Raw genomic sequence first — 17,180 nt, 5'->3', positions numbered from 1 at the left:
TCTTTTCACTGGATACTTCAAAGGGTAAGGGAAAGTATCTGTATTCTATTTATCTTACAGGTAAGTTTGAAAATTATAATTTTTGTCTTGTGTGCCTGCCTATTAACATTCTTCATCTTGTATTTTTGTGTCTTCTGCATACATTTTTTGCAGGTTTCTGTTTTTTTAACACTTCAAAATGTGGAGATCGTGGAATGAAGCAGATGTTCCCCTGTGGAAAACAACGCAGAATTTGAAGACCAAGTGGACCAAGTCGCACCTAATGATAATTTAGAAGACGAACTAACTCAGCAAATAAAAAAAACGGATCCATTTTTGTCTTCGGATGCTAAAGAAATTATTTTAGTTAGTTAGAAGGGGAAGTAGGAGCAGGAATAAAAACAAGTGACATGACCAAAGTTCCGAAGTCAACTGGAAGAAAAAGTCTTGCAAGAGGAAATGAGAGAATTAGGCTTATAATCACGACCCTTATAAAGTAAATAGTGTTTAAACAGTAGAATAACTGCATAAAAAAGTATTGACAGTATTGTTACCTAAAGTTTCGCAAATTTAATTCAGGTAAAATTGTGGTCCGTAATAGAAAATAATTTTATACCTACCTGTGTTTAATATTCTTTGGTTTGGTATACTACTCAGTTTAAGTTTATTAGTAATCATTCTTATTTTGTGTGTAATACAGCGTGTGTTGAATAGTGTGCGAATTATGCAAAATATGTGCGAGTCTAGTGTATCTCAGGAGATGCTCCCTCCCAAATGTAGAAAACACTATTCTATTGAGACTAAGGAAGTTATAAACAATGTTTATTTGACTCTCATTGAACGTGGTGCCAGCAAGCAAACATATTTAGAAGAAACGGCCACATTGACGAAAATTCCAACATCAACTGTATGGAAAATTGAGAATAATCCCATTTCAGCGAGGAAAAAAAGAAGCGATGCTGACGTTTTCTCGAGTGTAGATGAAAGTGATCATGATATAATACGGCGTAAAATTTACCAGTTATACGAGGAACAAATCCTACATCTTAATTAGGAGGCTTGAAAAAGTTGAAACCGGTGCTAAATGTGGCAGCACTACCTTATGGAAGTGTATTCAACGCATGGGTTTTAGATTTAAAAAAATTGACAAAAGGCAAGTTTTAATGGAATCTTTTAGAATTCGGAAATGACGACTGGAATATCTAGGTAAAATTAGTATTGATTGATAATTGACAACTGACAAGAATTTTGCATGCTGGCTTGCAAAATAGTTGGTTTCTCTGTCTGCGAAAAATATTAAAGGTTCTTCTCTGGATTACTATGAAGACACCACCGCTGATTTATTTGAATGTTAGTTTAAAAACAAACTAGTTCCAAACATTCCTTCTAATAGCGTCATTGTAATGGACAATGCAAGTTATCACAGTAGACAGTTGACTAAAACCCCTTCCTCATGTGACACAAAAGCAACAATCCAAAACTACATTTATTTTCACGAAGATTATACAAAAAAACAATTAATTGAGGTTATAGAAAGCTTGAACCTACAAAAAGATAATTGTGCAAAAAATCTAAGGCATACAGTTTTATCAGTTATCACTGTTTATTTAATCCCACTGAACATGTTTGGCACCAACTGAAATCTGCCATTCATCGTGACAATGTTTTCCCCTTGTTAACTCCAATGTCCTCAAACTTATAGAAACCGAAATTTTTAACATCCCTCCAAAAAGTTGGGCAAATTCTGTTAAACATATAGAAAAAGCAGAACAATCGTATATCCATATTGCAAATAATATAGAACAAATAATAATAATTAGAACAGGCGATGATAGGGATAGTGATACTGATATATTATGTGAATAATTTTAAGTAATTTAAGTAGGTAATAAAAATAAAATGTTGTTTAGTATCTTTCTATCTATCTGTTCTATAAGGGGCTGCATTTTTGGAGTAATAAACAGTAGGCAAAGTTAATCACGGGGTCGGTTGTAAAAACACTATATTTCTGCTGTAAGTATATCATTATAGCTTAGACATATAACAAATTTATTCTTTTCCGGACGTATTTGGTTTTATTGGTAATATTATCTATTCCTTTCCATCTTCCCTTCAGTCGAACTAAAGAGAAACTTCGGAACACACATCAAACGTTAGAAGCTATCGTGTAACCGCACCTGTTTAATCGTGCCTTTGGGTCCATCTTTTTGGCCAATTAGGTTCGATTGACCTAGTAGAAGTCTCGCGTTGTTGACGTAAATGTCGTTGTGGTAACGACCGGAATTGTGGGTGATCCAGAGAGGCGGATTACCGGCTAGCCGCGCGTTCAGGGACGAATACGAACCCCCGAATTGATCTGTCGTCTTTGGTACGTTGGCTGAAATAACGAAAACACATTATAACTTCAAATATCAATCGACAGATCCGATCGCGAAAGAAAAGTGGGTTTTATATTTATCGGAGAATTTGGTCTACCGAACCCATAAATCACAATTTAAACGTAAACGATAAGAATTATTTACAAACCTTACATATTACGAATATTGGAAGGAATTGCTTTCAGTAGTTTTGAGCTCTAAATTGTGCAAACAATTCAAATATGAAGACACCGTTTGAGACTAATAAATTCCACCTAACCAATTTTAGAGACAAAATGTGAGAGAAAATAGAAATAATTCAAATTATGCAATAAAATAAATAAAAGATTTGGAAAAAATCACTGTTTAAAGAGTCTCTTTTGTTGTACAACAGCTAATCAAATTTTAAGAAAAATCGTGGAAAAAGTTTCTTTTGCCCATGTATATGGTCATAGGAATAAGTCATTTGAGAAACCAATGTAGACTTTGTGTCGATCCGTGTCTATTTTAATATGATATTAATATTAATCTTTTATACTCTTTGAAGGATTTGACATTTAAAACAAAAATAAAAAGACAAATAAAGAGTATGTTTTATTGTGCAACGTGCCCAAAAAATACAAAAATATGAACATTTGTTGAAGAGTTAAGTTGCTTTTTGGTAGGCTTGTTACAAAATCTGAAATAAAATTTGAACATTTAAAATTAATTATTATATTAGAAGGAATTGCTTTCAGTATCAAATATGAAGACACCGTTTGGGACTAATAAATTCCGCCTAATCAAATTTAGAGAAAAATTGTGAGAGAAAAAAGAAATAAGTCCCTTTACAAAATGTTGATAATGAAACACAGTTAGTGGCTAATATGCTATTGATATTAATATTTTATTCTTTTTGGCAGATCTGACATTCAAAATATGCAATCATATGGTGTCAAATATGTAAAGTCGAATTTGTGTCGACCCGCCTCTATTTTAATAAGATATTGATATTAATCTTATATTATTGTTATAGGATCTAACGTTTAAAATATGCAAATGAATGTGGCCAAAAATATATAAGGCAGGTAAAAGGTTGTTTTTTTTATTCTGAAATAACACAGTATAATATTTATGTATACTGTATATCGATGGATGGAGTGGGCAAATGGACAAATAAAGTAATGAATAAAAGATTTAAAAAAAATCACAGTTGAATGAGTCACAGTAAATTCCACATAATCATATTTAAAGAAAAATCGTGGAAAATGTTTCTTTTGCCTATAAATATGCTCATAGATATAAGTCATTTGAGAAAACAATGTCGACTTTCTGTCGATCCGTGTCTATTTTAATATGATATTAATATTATTCCTCTATATTCTTTGGAGGATTTGACATTTAACACAAAGGCAAAAGGAAAGAAAGTTAGACATACGGGTTACAGAAATATAATTCTCTATAATAAATCCTATTATTATTTTACATTTCAATAACATTCCATAAGTACTCTGCACATTTTTCTAATTGATGTCGAAATTTGCACGAGCGACTAACTTCAAATATCGTGAAAAAAAAAATTCTTTTGCCCATCTGCAGATATGACTCCGCATAATATGCTGATCATTCACAGTTTAAATTTATCCAAAAACTATTGAGAACACAAGACTAAATATTTCATTAGAAGTTGAGGATAATCCCCATCTTCTGAAGTAGGTTTAGTTGTGATTTTTAATTTAAAAAATAATTGGACTTTATTTCTTCGATGAAAATCTTACTGAGTTACATTTTCTTCAAAATGACTTAACTCCCACTCTCGCAGTTTCTTTCTCAAATCCCAATCAGCCTGATGTGCTAGAGAGACAGATTTCCTTTCACCCCGATGATGCTCCGCTTCATTTTGTTCGACAAGTGCGTGAATGGCCTGTAAGATCTCCAGATTTTACTCGACTGGATTTTTTTAAATTATGAAATATGGCAAATTAATTAAAATATTGTGAGTAATATTCTGGAAGGGTTATTATACCGATTAGCATATTGTCAAGAAGTTAATAAAGTGTATTTTCAACACTCAATCAAATAATTTCTTCTACTAGTTTTTTATTCTTTTGCTAGTAAAAATATGTCCTGTGTATTTCCTATTTGCTGCAAAAAATGCGCAAGAAAAAAGGCATTTTGCTTGAACTCCATTTTTTTTTTTAAATTTGTTTCATATTTTAGCCGTTTACTGTATATTTGCTTGAAAGCCTATCGGGCATCGAATGGAAGGATTTGATAATATATACAAAATTTTAAACAATATTAAGGGATATTGTATAGTTTGCAAAAAAAATCCAAAGCTAGTAATTTTTATTATACACTATTTAAATAAGTGTGAGTTCATTTTTTATGTAGAACAGAAAAATGCCACAATATATAGTGTTGGGTGCTAATTCTGATACATAGAAAACTTTTAAGTCTGAAAAAACTGAAGAAATCTTAGGAATTTTTCGACAAACATTAGCGTTACAATGGCGCTATGTTACTATATTAGTTGAGATAACATATACCAACAACTAATTGCTTGAAAATTTATCAAGGATACAAAAAAATATATTAAGTGACTTAATAAAATTTGATTTTAAAATCCCCCGCAAATGTCGACGCCGGAAATTGCTTTTAAGGGCGGATATTAAGATGGTCGTCGATCAGGTTCATAGCCTGCTACAATTTTTTTAGAAACATTAGCGATTTTTTAATTTTTGAATCTGCCAACGCTAAACAGGACCTCTCGTAACTCACACTTCCAAAATAGGATCGTAAACTATATCGAGTTTTACAATTCAAACGTTGGTGCCTATACGTAAATTTTAGATGACAAAAAAATATTTAGCCTAATTTATTTCCACTTTGTATTGTTTAGGTGAAATTACTACATTGTTTTCGCAATCGAGTTAATTTAATGGTTGTTTACGTTAACTCTACATTGTTTCTCTGTAGCAAAACAATAGAATTTTGGCCTATGATATATATGAAATTTACGAGATATTATTTAAATGTTAGTTGGGTTAAAAAGCAGATTGGTACGTGTTCAAGCCATAGTAGTTAAAGAATACGATTTTAGTAAACGTGTAATAAATCTTCGAAAGAAACTCCCACAGGCTACTCTAGAACTATTTATAAATCTTCTGGATTCCTACTGCGTCGTTTGTTGGTCAATTGAACTTACTGACGATCATCCTATTGTTAATAACAAACGTATTTTAATTGAAGAATTTAACAAAATGAAGCGTAATGTAATTGTGTGAGCAATATTACCTTAACTTTGTGTGTAACTTACGAATGAAGTCGTGTTGTTGAAGTTTAGCTCGGACAAGTATGCTCTTTTATAATAAAAAAAAGTTGGAAAACAAAAAAATGTTACAACTGGGGAACTGGCCAAGGGAAAGTACGACCTACTTCTTCTGGCTGTTGTATTTAATGTCATGAAATGTTATTTACCAACGTATCTGAAAGATTGTCCAGTGTTTCAATATGAAATTCAGGATGCTCCACTAAGGACGAAAAGCATTCTGCTTATTGGAATTACTATCCCAAACAAATCAGTAATTTACCAATAATGCATTTTTATTCTTATTCTTATTATTATTATTATGGTTAACATCGTACCTTACTGAAAGTGCGCAAATTGTGCTCATCCAGAGCTTCCGAATCCACGGAAATTAGAGTGTCTGCTCTTAAATGATATTGCCTCATGTTTCACGCATGTTTCCTATTATTTGCTGACGACTTAAAATTCTATATGAGAGTCCATAATGCTGATGACTGTATAAAACTCTGGTCCGATTTAGATCCCCTATCTCTATGGAGCGATGAACTAAATATTAATAAATGCCAACAAATGGACTTCTACCGGAGGAGAAACCCCATACATTTTACGTATAACATAAAAGGGACACCGTTATTGTAGGCCTCCGTAATAAGGGATCTTGGAGTGTTACTCGAAATTAAGTTGGCTTACAACATGTTTCATCTATTGTGTCTAAATCACTTCAGATTTTGGGCTTTATTAAGCGTTGTACAGTGGACCTCCAGAGTGTTCCGTCTCTCAGATTACTGTTCTGCTGTCTAGTGCGTCCACACCTGGATTATTGTTCCTGTGTCTGGTCATCTTCGTCTAACGCCCACATGCAGGCCATAGAAAGAGTGCAGCATAGGTTCCTGCGGTATATAGCATTTAAGGAGCACCAAGGCTTTGAGGACATTGATTACTCTGAATTGGAAAACTCGCTCCAACTAACAGGGAAAAGTTAGGCAAAGAAAATGTGTGCTCTGCAGGCGGGAAGATATAAAACTTAAAGACAGAAAAATTTGCCTAAAGGACGACCCAATGAAAATTGTTCCACTGGTCGGATCGGCATTTTGAACAGATTTTTTTCATTTTTTCATTTGTTTATAGGGTGAATTCTGGCTTTTGAGTTACTTTTATTTACGTGAAGAAGATTGCGATAGCTTTTTTGAATATGAGGTGGAATTTTTAAAGACTTGGTTGACAGTAAACATAGATAGCGAAATGGTTCATATTATAGGGAACAACTTTGTATTAGTAGATAGAGATGGTAGTGATGGGGGAGTAGCTTTGCATATAAAGAATAACTTTCAGTTTACGAATCGGGGTTTAGGTTGCTTAAAAATTTCTATAAATTCTCGGATTTTTCGTTGGTAGAATAAATTAATTCATAAACGTAAAGTAAAATTTATGGTAGGGGTTATAGAGTTTGAATGGTTGAAATTTTAGATGCGAGGTGTCGAGAGCCTTCTTCTATATTCGCGAAAATTTATGATAATGGAGAACCCATAGCTGTTCCCGATATTTGTTTATACATTACAAGAAAAAGGTAAGAAAGTTTCGTTCCAGATTCTCGGATTTTAACATATCTGAAATAATGTTGAGAGTTTCAGGAATAGGGACATTGGTAAAGAGGGATTGTACCTCGAAACTAACCAGAATATCCCGTGGATCTAATGTCTATCTATCAGTTTTTGGGTAGCCTTGGTTAGTTAAGGTTTTATTATAGAGCTAGATATCTTGCGAGAGAATATGTTGAACAACCAATTGTTCTCCAACATATGGTTTGTGAGTCTTAGGAAGTTCGTAGAGATGAAGAGTTTTAGAGTCATGAGTCAAAATTTTTCGTGGATTCTGATAATAGATTTTAGGTTGTCTTTCATAGATGACGTAGTTGTCGATGGGGTCCGTTTGTAAGAATATCTTGAATTGATTTATAAACAACTGACCCAGCCTGTGCAAGCTTCTTTAAAAAATTAACTTACGGTTTAGTTAAAAGTTGCTAAAGTGACGTATGTGATGGCAATGGAGCAATTTTAACTAAGGCACACAACATATTGAGTAATGCCAAATTTTTTATTGATATCATCTTTTGAGGAAGGGATGTCAACCAAAAAGTTAAAATCGTAATTGACAGTTTTGTAAATATTTTTGACACCTTTACAGGAAGTTCAAGTCAAAAACAAAATACCTCTTTGATTAATTTTTCCGACATTAAAAAAAACTACCCGAATTGTAATTTAAATAATTCCAAGGTTCTTTGGAAAAAACTTAATGATTTAAATATCTACACAAAAATGAGCGATCCTAATAAAATCCGCATTTTTTGATAAAGAGTTTTTGTTAGAAATAATGAATCTTGCGTCGGCAGAAGATGAATTAAATATTGATATGCTCGTGGTGAGCTGTCCTAGAATTGTAAATTCATGGCTATTAAATAAAGTTAAGTAAGGTATTTAACAAATTGGAGATTTCAAATTTTAGTGGCCTGAGACCGATTAGTATACTAACAGTATTGTCAAAAGTAAGTGAAAAAATAATTAATCATCAGATTAGATAGCATTTGCAAAAATATTACGCGTTCACATTACTAAATGTAACAGATGATATAATTAAAACCGCTGATAAAAATCAAGAGACAGCTTTAATATTCCTTGATTATTCTAAAGCCTTCGATAAATGAAACCACTAGTTGTTAAATATATGTCTATTACGCAATATGTTGAGTTTAAGGATACTGTGTCATCTACGGAGCCAATTAAGTGTGTGGTGTTCCACAAGGCTCGATCATTGGGCCTTTTCTATGGGCCTTATGTTAATACGACCATACGCACTGCATATTATATCCAAACAGCTATTTGCTGTGAAAGTATTTAAAAACAAAGTTGACTGATTCTTTGGTTCGAAGCCACTTTAATTTTTGAGATACTGTATATGGTCCATGTTTGGATTTGTTGTCGTGTTTTATTTATGATCGGGTGTCAGGGCTCCAGTCCCATATATACTCGAAGAAACAAAGTGGTTAACCAATGAAAGTAAGCATAAATTACATTCAGCTTTTTCTTTTCCTAATAAAATTAGCTTTCGTACTGACGTGCATACGCTGAACATGAGATTTCGTGGCTATATATCGCCTCCACTGTATCAATCAACCATCTTTCAAAAGATAACGTGTATAAGCTGTACAACAGAGTTGTGGAAAAATTAAAATCGTTAAGCTTAAACTTATTTATACATCTCTAGAGAAAGTGCCTTATCGAAAACGTTTGCAGCAGGCGACACTGCACAGAGCGGGATTTGTAGTTTTTTTTTCTTTTTTATTACTTTTTGTTGGATTTCCTTGCATAATGTTTTTATTTGATACTGTAGAAAACTTTTTCATTTATTACTTGTTAAGATTCGGACGTAATTTGCAAGTATCTATTTGAATATTACTTTCAATGTCAAGGGGTTGAACTTGTATTTTCTGTTACTGTTTTCAGCTTCTCCTTTGGAATGATAATGCTAAGAAAATTTTGTGATTCTTTATATTATTTTGTTGCGAAATAAGTATTATTATTATAACTATAACAAGAGATATTATATTTTATTAATATAAATAAAATAAATAAATTATTTATAAATATTAAAAACACAAAATATAACTATAAAATATGTATGCCAAGTCAATAATTCATAATTTTTGTAGTCGTTCATCATCCTTTTCCTATCATTAGCAAAACAATATTTCAAAAATGATAGTGGAAAAAATTAAAATTAAAATCCGTATTTACATGAATAAGTAAATTGAAAAATTTGATTCCATAATTGCAAAATCTAGTATTTTTTAAATTAAATTTAAACTGTGTAGATAATTACGGTAGATTAATAAACGGAAACAGTTTGTGAAAGGGAGGAACGTATCCGAAAAAAAATACAAATTTATACAGTGGCGTGCGACAAGATTTCGCGCAGTTGACACCCACAAAAGAACGTCTTGTATAGGAATTGATTTAAATTTTTTGAAGCACTACATTCTCTTTAGCATTTAACCAAACACTTGCGTGTTTAGTTCACCTGGCTCATGGGATATAAACCAAAAAATAATTGAAACATTGGTGTCATTTTACTGCAAGTAGAAGTTTTAGTTAGTTGATACCTTGATTTTACACCAAATGTCAATTGAACAGATTCAGAGTATATGTCTACGTTTTTATTACATTTTTATATAACAATAAACGAACTGGACTTTATTTGTGAACACAGTTTTCAGTACCCCCCCCCCCCCCCTTCATTTTGTGGTCTTACTCTCTGGAGAGGCTATAATATAATTCACGAAATGTTTTTCTAACAGATATTTCGATATTGACAGGTTTTGTGCAAAATGGATGGTGCAGCTGCTGATAAACGATCCTCCAAAGTAAACTTACACAAATTGGGGTCCGCGTGAAATGTATTTAAGCAAAATATAATAAATTACCCTCGCATGCACCAGTCAGCGGCTTATCTAATGAATTTATATGCGCGTTAATCAAACGAGCTTTGTTTAAGGTACTTCATTTGAATAAAAACAAGGCGACGTCAGAGGCGGACGAGGATAAACTAAAAGCATTTGAAAATCTCAACCTTAACAGAACAGGATATACAAAACCTAATGTAAAAAAGGACCTAGGTGTTAAGATTCTATTCAAGCTGAAACCGGAATAAATATGGGAGTACTGCCCTACGCGATTAATCTGTATATCCTTACTTTTCTGAAAGTCCTCAAATTACATTGTAAAAATATTTTGAAAAGTAAGGTAGTCATGTAAATATGGATTCTTATTTTTATTTCTCCACTATCAAAAGAACGTGGTCATTTTTGAAATATTATTTTGCTAATGATAGGAAAACGAGGATGAACGACTACAAAAATTATGGTATAAAAATTTTATAGTTAAAATTCTCGACGCTAGATTCATTTTTTCTAACAAAAACTTGCTAATATTCCGTTAATCAAAAAATGCTGATTTTATTAGGATCGCTCATTTTTGTGTAAATATTTAAATCATTAAGTTTTTCCAAAGAATCTTGGAATTATTTAAATTACTATTCAGGCAGATTTTTTTTTTATTTTCGGAAAAATTAACCAAGGAGGTATTTTGTTTTGTTTGTTTAAGGCCGTCCTCTAAGTTAGAATACTGATAATGACATTATCTACTAATTAAGCTTAATGGGAGAGGAAGAAACGATTCAATGCAGAGGATAAAATGGCAGATCACGAGTTATGATAATGTGAAGCGTTAACGAGCTTCGCTAGTGAGTCACTATCGCAGCCATTATAGCAGAGTGAGCCACAAAGGATCACGTGGTTCCCCAGTGATTAAATTTAAGTGCAAGTATTTCCAGACAGTTAAACTATTTATACCACAAAAGTAACTTTTTCAAATTTTCATCTGGAATTACATAAATAACTAATACCGTTAGGACCAATTAAGATTTCTATAGAAACATTCTATTTTTTAGAAATAATTATATGAACATAAATACTTTCTAAGGAAACCTCAAGGTCATTGATAAGACTAAGACTTCTTAAGCCAATAGCTTATTTCACTAATCCGCCATTAGTGGCTTTTCAATATATTTTTAAAAAATTTCGACTTAAATTTCTGTAGTATGCACTATTAACTACATAATAATAATAGGTATATTGTCTAAACAACTTTACAACAACAAAACAAGATATTCATCTGGGAATTTACTGAAAATACTAAACCAAGTTCAATATTAAGAGGTCGAAAGGAAAAGGGGATAAAGGATAGCAGATAGCAAAAACATTAACAGAAATAAAACTAACCAAAATTGCTACAACTATTACTAAGAATTTCAATATTACAAGAGTAATATCTTTTAAAAGGTTTCTTTCTGTGCTGCGGTAGCATAACTAGACCTTTGTGTCGCAAAATTTAAACAGTGAACGCTCACTCTAAATGAAACTTTGTTAAATAGATAAAGGAGGCATTTGTTTTTAATGATGTTATAATAAAAATATGCCATATGTAAATTAAGTAATTTGAAATATGGTGAAGATCTCGTACCTCCTTAGGCATGAGTTTTGAAGTTTCTGTACACGTCTTCAACCCGCTAAGTAAAGACAAGGGCCGAAGACTCCACAGCAAAGATAAAATCAAGGACTTACACAGAATTTTTCGAATAACCTTCCACAGGTAGTATCATTTACGAATCTTCTGGATTCCTCCTGAGTCCATTGTTGATGAATCGAACTTGCTAACTGTTTCTTCAGCACTTCATCATTCATGAACAACTAGGAGGAATCCAGATGATTAATTAACTAAACCAAACTAACAGTTACACAGCAGTTTTCGCGCGATAAGCCATTTCTGTGAGAGTAAATTAGTTTTAATGCACTATAGGCTCTAATAAGCTTGTAAGTAACATGCTATCTAAATCTAAGTTTACAACCTAGATACAGGCCCAAGCTTTTACAAGAAAATTGCAATGGCAGGTCATCAACATTTATTAAAAATTCTTTTTTTACCATTTCAGCATGTATATCATTTCTCAGCCAATTTACAACAGACGAAGTTGCCAGATGAATTTTAAGCAAGTGATCAATTGTTAAATTTGGTTACAATTGGTTAAATTTTTATTACTACGACACTGGAATCAGTACAAAGTTAAAATTTTGGACGTAGCTAAGAGGTATGATCTGATCATAGATATAAGAAAGTGACCAATTGCTATTGAATGGGATTATCCGAGGGTGGTCATGAACATACAATGCAACAAGATTATTACCTAAAGTTTCGGAATTTAAACTCAGGTAAAATTGTGGTCCGTAACAGAAGATAATTTTATACCTACCTGTGTTGGTATCGTATACTACTTAGTTTAAGTTTATTAGTAATCATTCAGCAAGTATCTTTAGAAGAAACGGCCACGTTCCAACATCAACTGTATGGAAAATTGTGAATAATACCATTTCAGCGAGGAAAAAAAGAAGCGATGGTGACATTTTCTCGAGTGTAGCTGAAAGTGATCGAGATATAATATGGCGTAAAATTTACCAGTTATACGAGGAACAAAGCGCGCCTACATTAAATATCTTAATTAGGAGGCTTGAAAAAGATGAAACCGGTGTTAAATGTGGCAGAACTACCTTCTGGAAGTGTATTCAACCTATTTGTTTTGAATTTAAAAAAATTGACAAAAGGCAAGTTTTAATGGAATCTTTTAGAATTCAGAACAATCATATATCCATATTGCAAATAACATAGGACAAATAATAATTAGAACAGGCGATGATAGCGATAGTGATACTGATATGTTATGTGAATAATTTTAAGTAATTTAAGTAGGTAATAAAAATAATTTGTAATTTTATTTCAGATTTAAACATAAATACATACATAAATAAATGAATATTGTTTAGTATATTTCCTAACAAAACCCCAAATAATTAAATTCTAAGCAAAGTAGCAGCTTGTCTGGGTGTTTCCTTAATTCATATCAGTTAGTCACTTTCTTATACTATGAACAGACTTTACTGTACATTATTTCCTAATATCGAAATTAGTTCTAAATTATACAAAGTTGGTAAAAATTAATGATTTGCCTACAAGATACAAAAATAATGAAAAGTGTTTGTTTTTAATGAAACACCCTGTATATTATCACACGTTGTAAAACCAAATTAAATTCCATTTCGAATGATGAATTATCTTCTCATATATAAGCCGTTTGGTTTCTGCAATAAAAGCAAATTTCTCTGGAACTTTTGCATAATTCATCTTTTAGATGACCATTAAATCCGTCTTATGTTACATAATTCTTTTTTCTTCTGGCAGTTCAATAAAGATTTACTGATTATCGATTTTGTTGCAAATTTTATCAATGAAATCGGTTCACAATGGAAGGAAATCAGTATTCTGATGCTGTTGAATGAATGAATTTGTTTATTACGCATGAGCAGTCCAATCACATTAAAGACAGTTTGTTTTTAGTTACTCAAACCGTTAATTGGTTATGAAGCAAAAATTGAAATTAAACATCTTGTGAATTATGTTTTACAAAAGTGGAAATCATTTAAACTTTTCAGAAATATATATTAGTATATAGTTGTTTTGAAAATTTAGCTCAAAATTTATTTTTTTCAGAAACTCAATACCTTAAAATTATGTATGTATTATGAACTACTATTTGCACTAATTTTCAACTTTTAATACGAAAAAACATTATATCTAAAGAATATTAACATATTAACTGTTTTTCAAATTGGAGACAATTTTTTCGAATACAAAACTGGCACATTTTTCTAATTTTTTTAGAGTCTCGAAAGTTATTTCAATTGCCCTTCGAAGTTCTGTTACAGACTTGTATAGTGTTTTAAATATTTTGGTATTTATCCATTTCTAAGGGAAGTTTCCATCTAAAAATGGTCTTAAATCTCCAGAGTTATGATTTATGGCACCATCTCGCTGAAGACATATTATCATTATAATATACTATGGAAATATCTTCGACTAATTCTGGAACAACTTCCCCAAGAATGTGTTGTCGGGCCCATTCAAAAACTATGTTGTGATTTTCTGTCGACCAGAACTGGAAAAGTAATATTCGTCGGACCCTATTACAAGTCTCCCAAAAGAATCGTTAATTCGCTTTTGACGCATTTGCTTTATTGTTTTTAGTAGATGAATCATAGCCAACTTAACATTATAATAAGATAATATTTATCATATTAATAAGCCATTATTATTTAAACATATGAATATTTTCATCCTGTTTTTCGATATATTTAAATAAAGTCTGTTGTATAGTATTAACTGCTTAGATATATCTTATTTTTAGTTGACGTAGTTGATAGCCTACTGCTACAAATAAAGTAAAAAATGAAAAAAATGAATTTAAATAGTAATTTTCAAAACAACTTTATAATAAGATATAATAGTGAATATAGGGCCTTCAATCAAAAATTCATAACTAAAAATCGGTTAGAGCAAGTAAAAAACAAACTACGAAGGGAAAAATTCTATATGAACGTTTTTCTGAACTCATAAGGCGACGAAGATTTCACCCTGTACGTCAAAAACCAAGAAGGCCATAGTAATTTTGTTAAGGGCATCTTTAATTTCACAAAAATGGAGCACAGTGTCCCGTAAACCGCGACTTTCTATCGTTAAAAATAACTGAGATACCCCATAAAAGTGTCCAAAATGGAATAGCAGAATAGAGGTCTCAGGATATTACATTGTGGTACTCCGGACTTAATGTCCTTGCGGTTTCAATACATTTCGTTAATAAGTACTTGCCGGATTCGATTAGACAAGAATGATTTTAAGCTATGTTGATTTCATGGCACTTAAAAAACGAATAGCACTGTCACAGCGAAGAGCAGTAAGGAGAAAACGAAAGCCAGAGGGAGCCAAGGGAGGGAGAGTTTGCCAAATACGATTATGTAAATTATTATGGAATGAGAAGCAGGATATTAAATTCCGTTCGCATAAATTGTGTCGCATGAACGTCTTGAATCACGAATATCCACTTGTTTTCAAAGCTTCGTTTCTCATATTACCTCATTTTTATTTCATCTTTAATCGTCATTTATTGTTATATTTGATTATTCTCCATCAAGATTCTCGTCAAGCGCTTGACAGATACGCGCGCGAGTTCGTTTCGAATATTGTAAACGAACGAACAGATACTGAAAAAATATAAGGATAAAACAAAATTATAAATTTCAATGAAGGCAAGCGTGGGTAGCAAGTAGAAGCGCTCAGAGGATTGATCCGCGTTATCGCCGAAAAGGGATTCAATTCATTAAACAGCTTGAAAGAGAGATTTTAGGAAAGCTGATTAACCTGGGAACGGAAATGAGGTTATTAAATCCCATGCGCGCATATTGTTATGCATAAATATCTAGGATATTTGGTCTATAGCAGTGCCTAAAGTCCGACTCTGATTTCGTAGCTCCCGGAGCTGTTTAAATATGTGCAAAATGCGCAAAGGAATAGGTCCTTTGAGGAAAGTTTCAGAATGCAACACGGTGGTTAAGGCAAGATGGAACGTATGAATTTGAGTCGAGGGTAATTGGATTGGTACTCGTTTATTCATGAGGGGTGCCATTTAAAAGCGTTGCTCATTCCCTCAAATAACGCCTTGTAGGTACCTCACTCAATTTGTTTTAATTTTTCTTTGTGTTTGGAAGACCCTTAAAAATAGCAGGTTAATTTTTTTTTAGTAGATAAGAGAACAGTGAACAGTGAACGGAGATGAAACATATGGAAAAAGTTACTCTTCATTAAAAGTGTTTCTTATTTTAAGAACAAGATTCGCACTCCTGGGACAAATTAACGCAACATAATAAATTTGCCCCATTTTGATGCTATTATCAAGATCATCAAGATTCTCGTCAAGCGCTTGACAGATACGCGCGCGAGTTCGTTTCGAATATTGTAAACGAACGAACAGATACTGAAAAAATATAAGGATAAAACAAAATTATAAATTTCAATGAAGGCAAGCGTGGGTAGCAAGTAGAAGCGCTCAGAGGATTGATCCGCGTTATCGCCGAAAAGGGATTCAATTCATTAAACAGCTTGAAAGAGAGATTTTAGGAAAGCTGATTAACCTGGGAACGGAAATGAGGTTATTAAATCCCATGCGCGCATATTGTTATGCATAAATATCTAGGATATTTGGTCTATAGCAGTGCCTAAAGTCCGACTCTGATTTCGTAGCTCCCGGAGCTGTTTAAATATGTGCAAAATGCGCAAAGGAATAGGTCCTTTGAGGAAAGTTTCAGAATGCAACACGGTGGTTAAGGCAAGATGGAACGTATGAATTTGAGTCGAGGGTAATTGGATTGGTACTCGTTTATTCATGAGGGGTGCCATTTAAAAGCGTTGCTCATTCCCTCAAATAACGCCTTGTAGGTACCTCACTCAATTTGTTTTAATTTTTCTTTGTGTTTGGAAGACCCTTAAAAATAGCAGGTTAATTTTTTTTTAGTAGATAAGAGAACAGTGAACAGTGAACGGAGATGAAACATATGGAAAAAGTTACTCTTCATTAAAAGTGTTTCTTATTTTAAGAACAAGATTCGCACTCCTGGGACAAATTAACGCAACATAATAAATTTGCCCCATTTTGATGCTATTATTTATTTGAATTTATGATTCGATTTAAATGATTTTCTTTTGCATGTATTGAATAAATTATTTGTTGTCTGTATATTTTCTGTTTACTTTTTAATAAACAATATTAAGGTTATACGTGAGTTTACAGCATTTGACTCAGGAGTTTATTTCACACGAACGGATAATAATAAACGAGTGAATTAAAAAGCTAACCGAACGTGTTGCATACTATACTTGTTCTACGACCGTTAGTTTTTGGGTACATTTTCGCAAAACAACACAAATACATTCACTGACATGACCGTCAGAATTCACACACAATTGTTAGTGTTGGTGAATGGATGACAACCCAGCTAACCCATCAAAATTTAAAGCGTGAGAAATATCTCCGAAAACATCCGATTGCTCCCAAATCCGTGC

At 32.4% G+C, this 17,180-nt stretch overlaps 1 protein-coding gene across 7 annotated transcripts in view; it reads right to left on the bottom strand.

Moving 5' to 3' along the window:
- Positions 1-17,180, bottom strand: part of LOC132700285 (fasciclin-1) — a 613,802-nt gene that overhangs the window by 101,774 nt on the left and 494,848 nt on the right. For all 7 annotated transcript variants that reach the window (XM_060667461.1, XM_060667464.1, XM_060667458.1 and 4 more), the window contains one exon: positions 2,157-2,356. In XM_060667461.1, the coding sequence (XP_060523444.1) occupies positions 2,157-2,356 (200 nt within the window). The remainder of the gene's footprint in view (positions 1-2,156; positions 2,357-17,180) is intronic.

Source organism: Cylas formicarius, unplaced genomic scaffold (genome assembly GCF_029955315.1).
Source record: "Cylas formicarius isolate icCylForm1 unplaced genomic scaffold, icCylForm1.1 PGA_scaffold_4__25_contigs__length_36172078, whole genome shotgun sequence".
Taxonomy (NCBI): Eukaryota; Metazoa; Arthropoda; class Insecta; order Coleoptera; family Brentidae; genus Cylas; species Cylas formicarius.
This window is presented reverse-complemented; position numbering and strand designations above follow the sequence as displayed.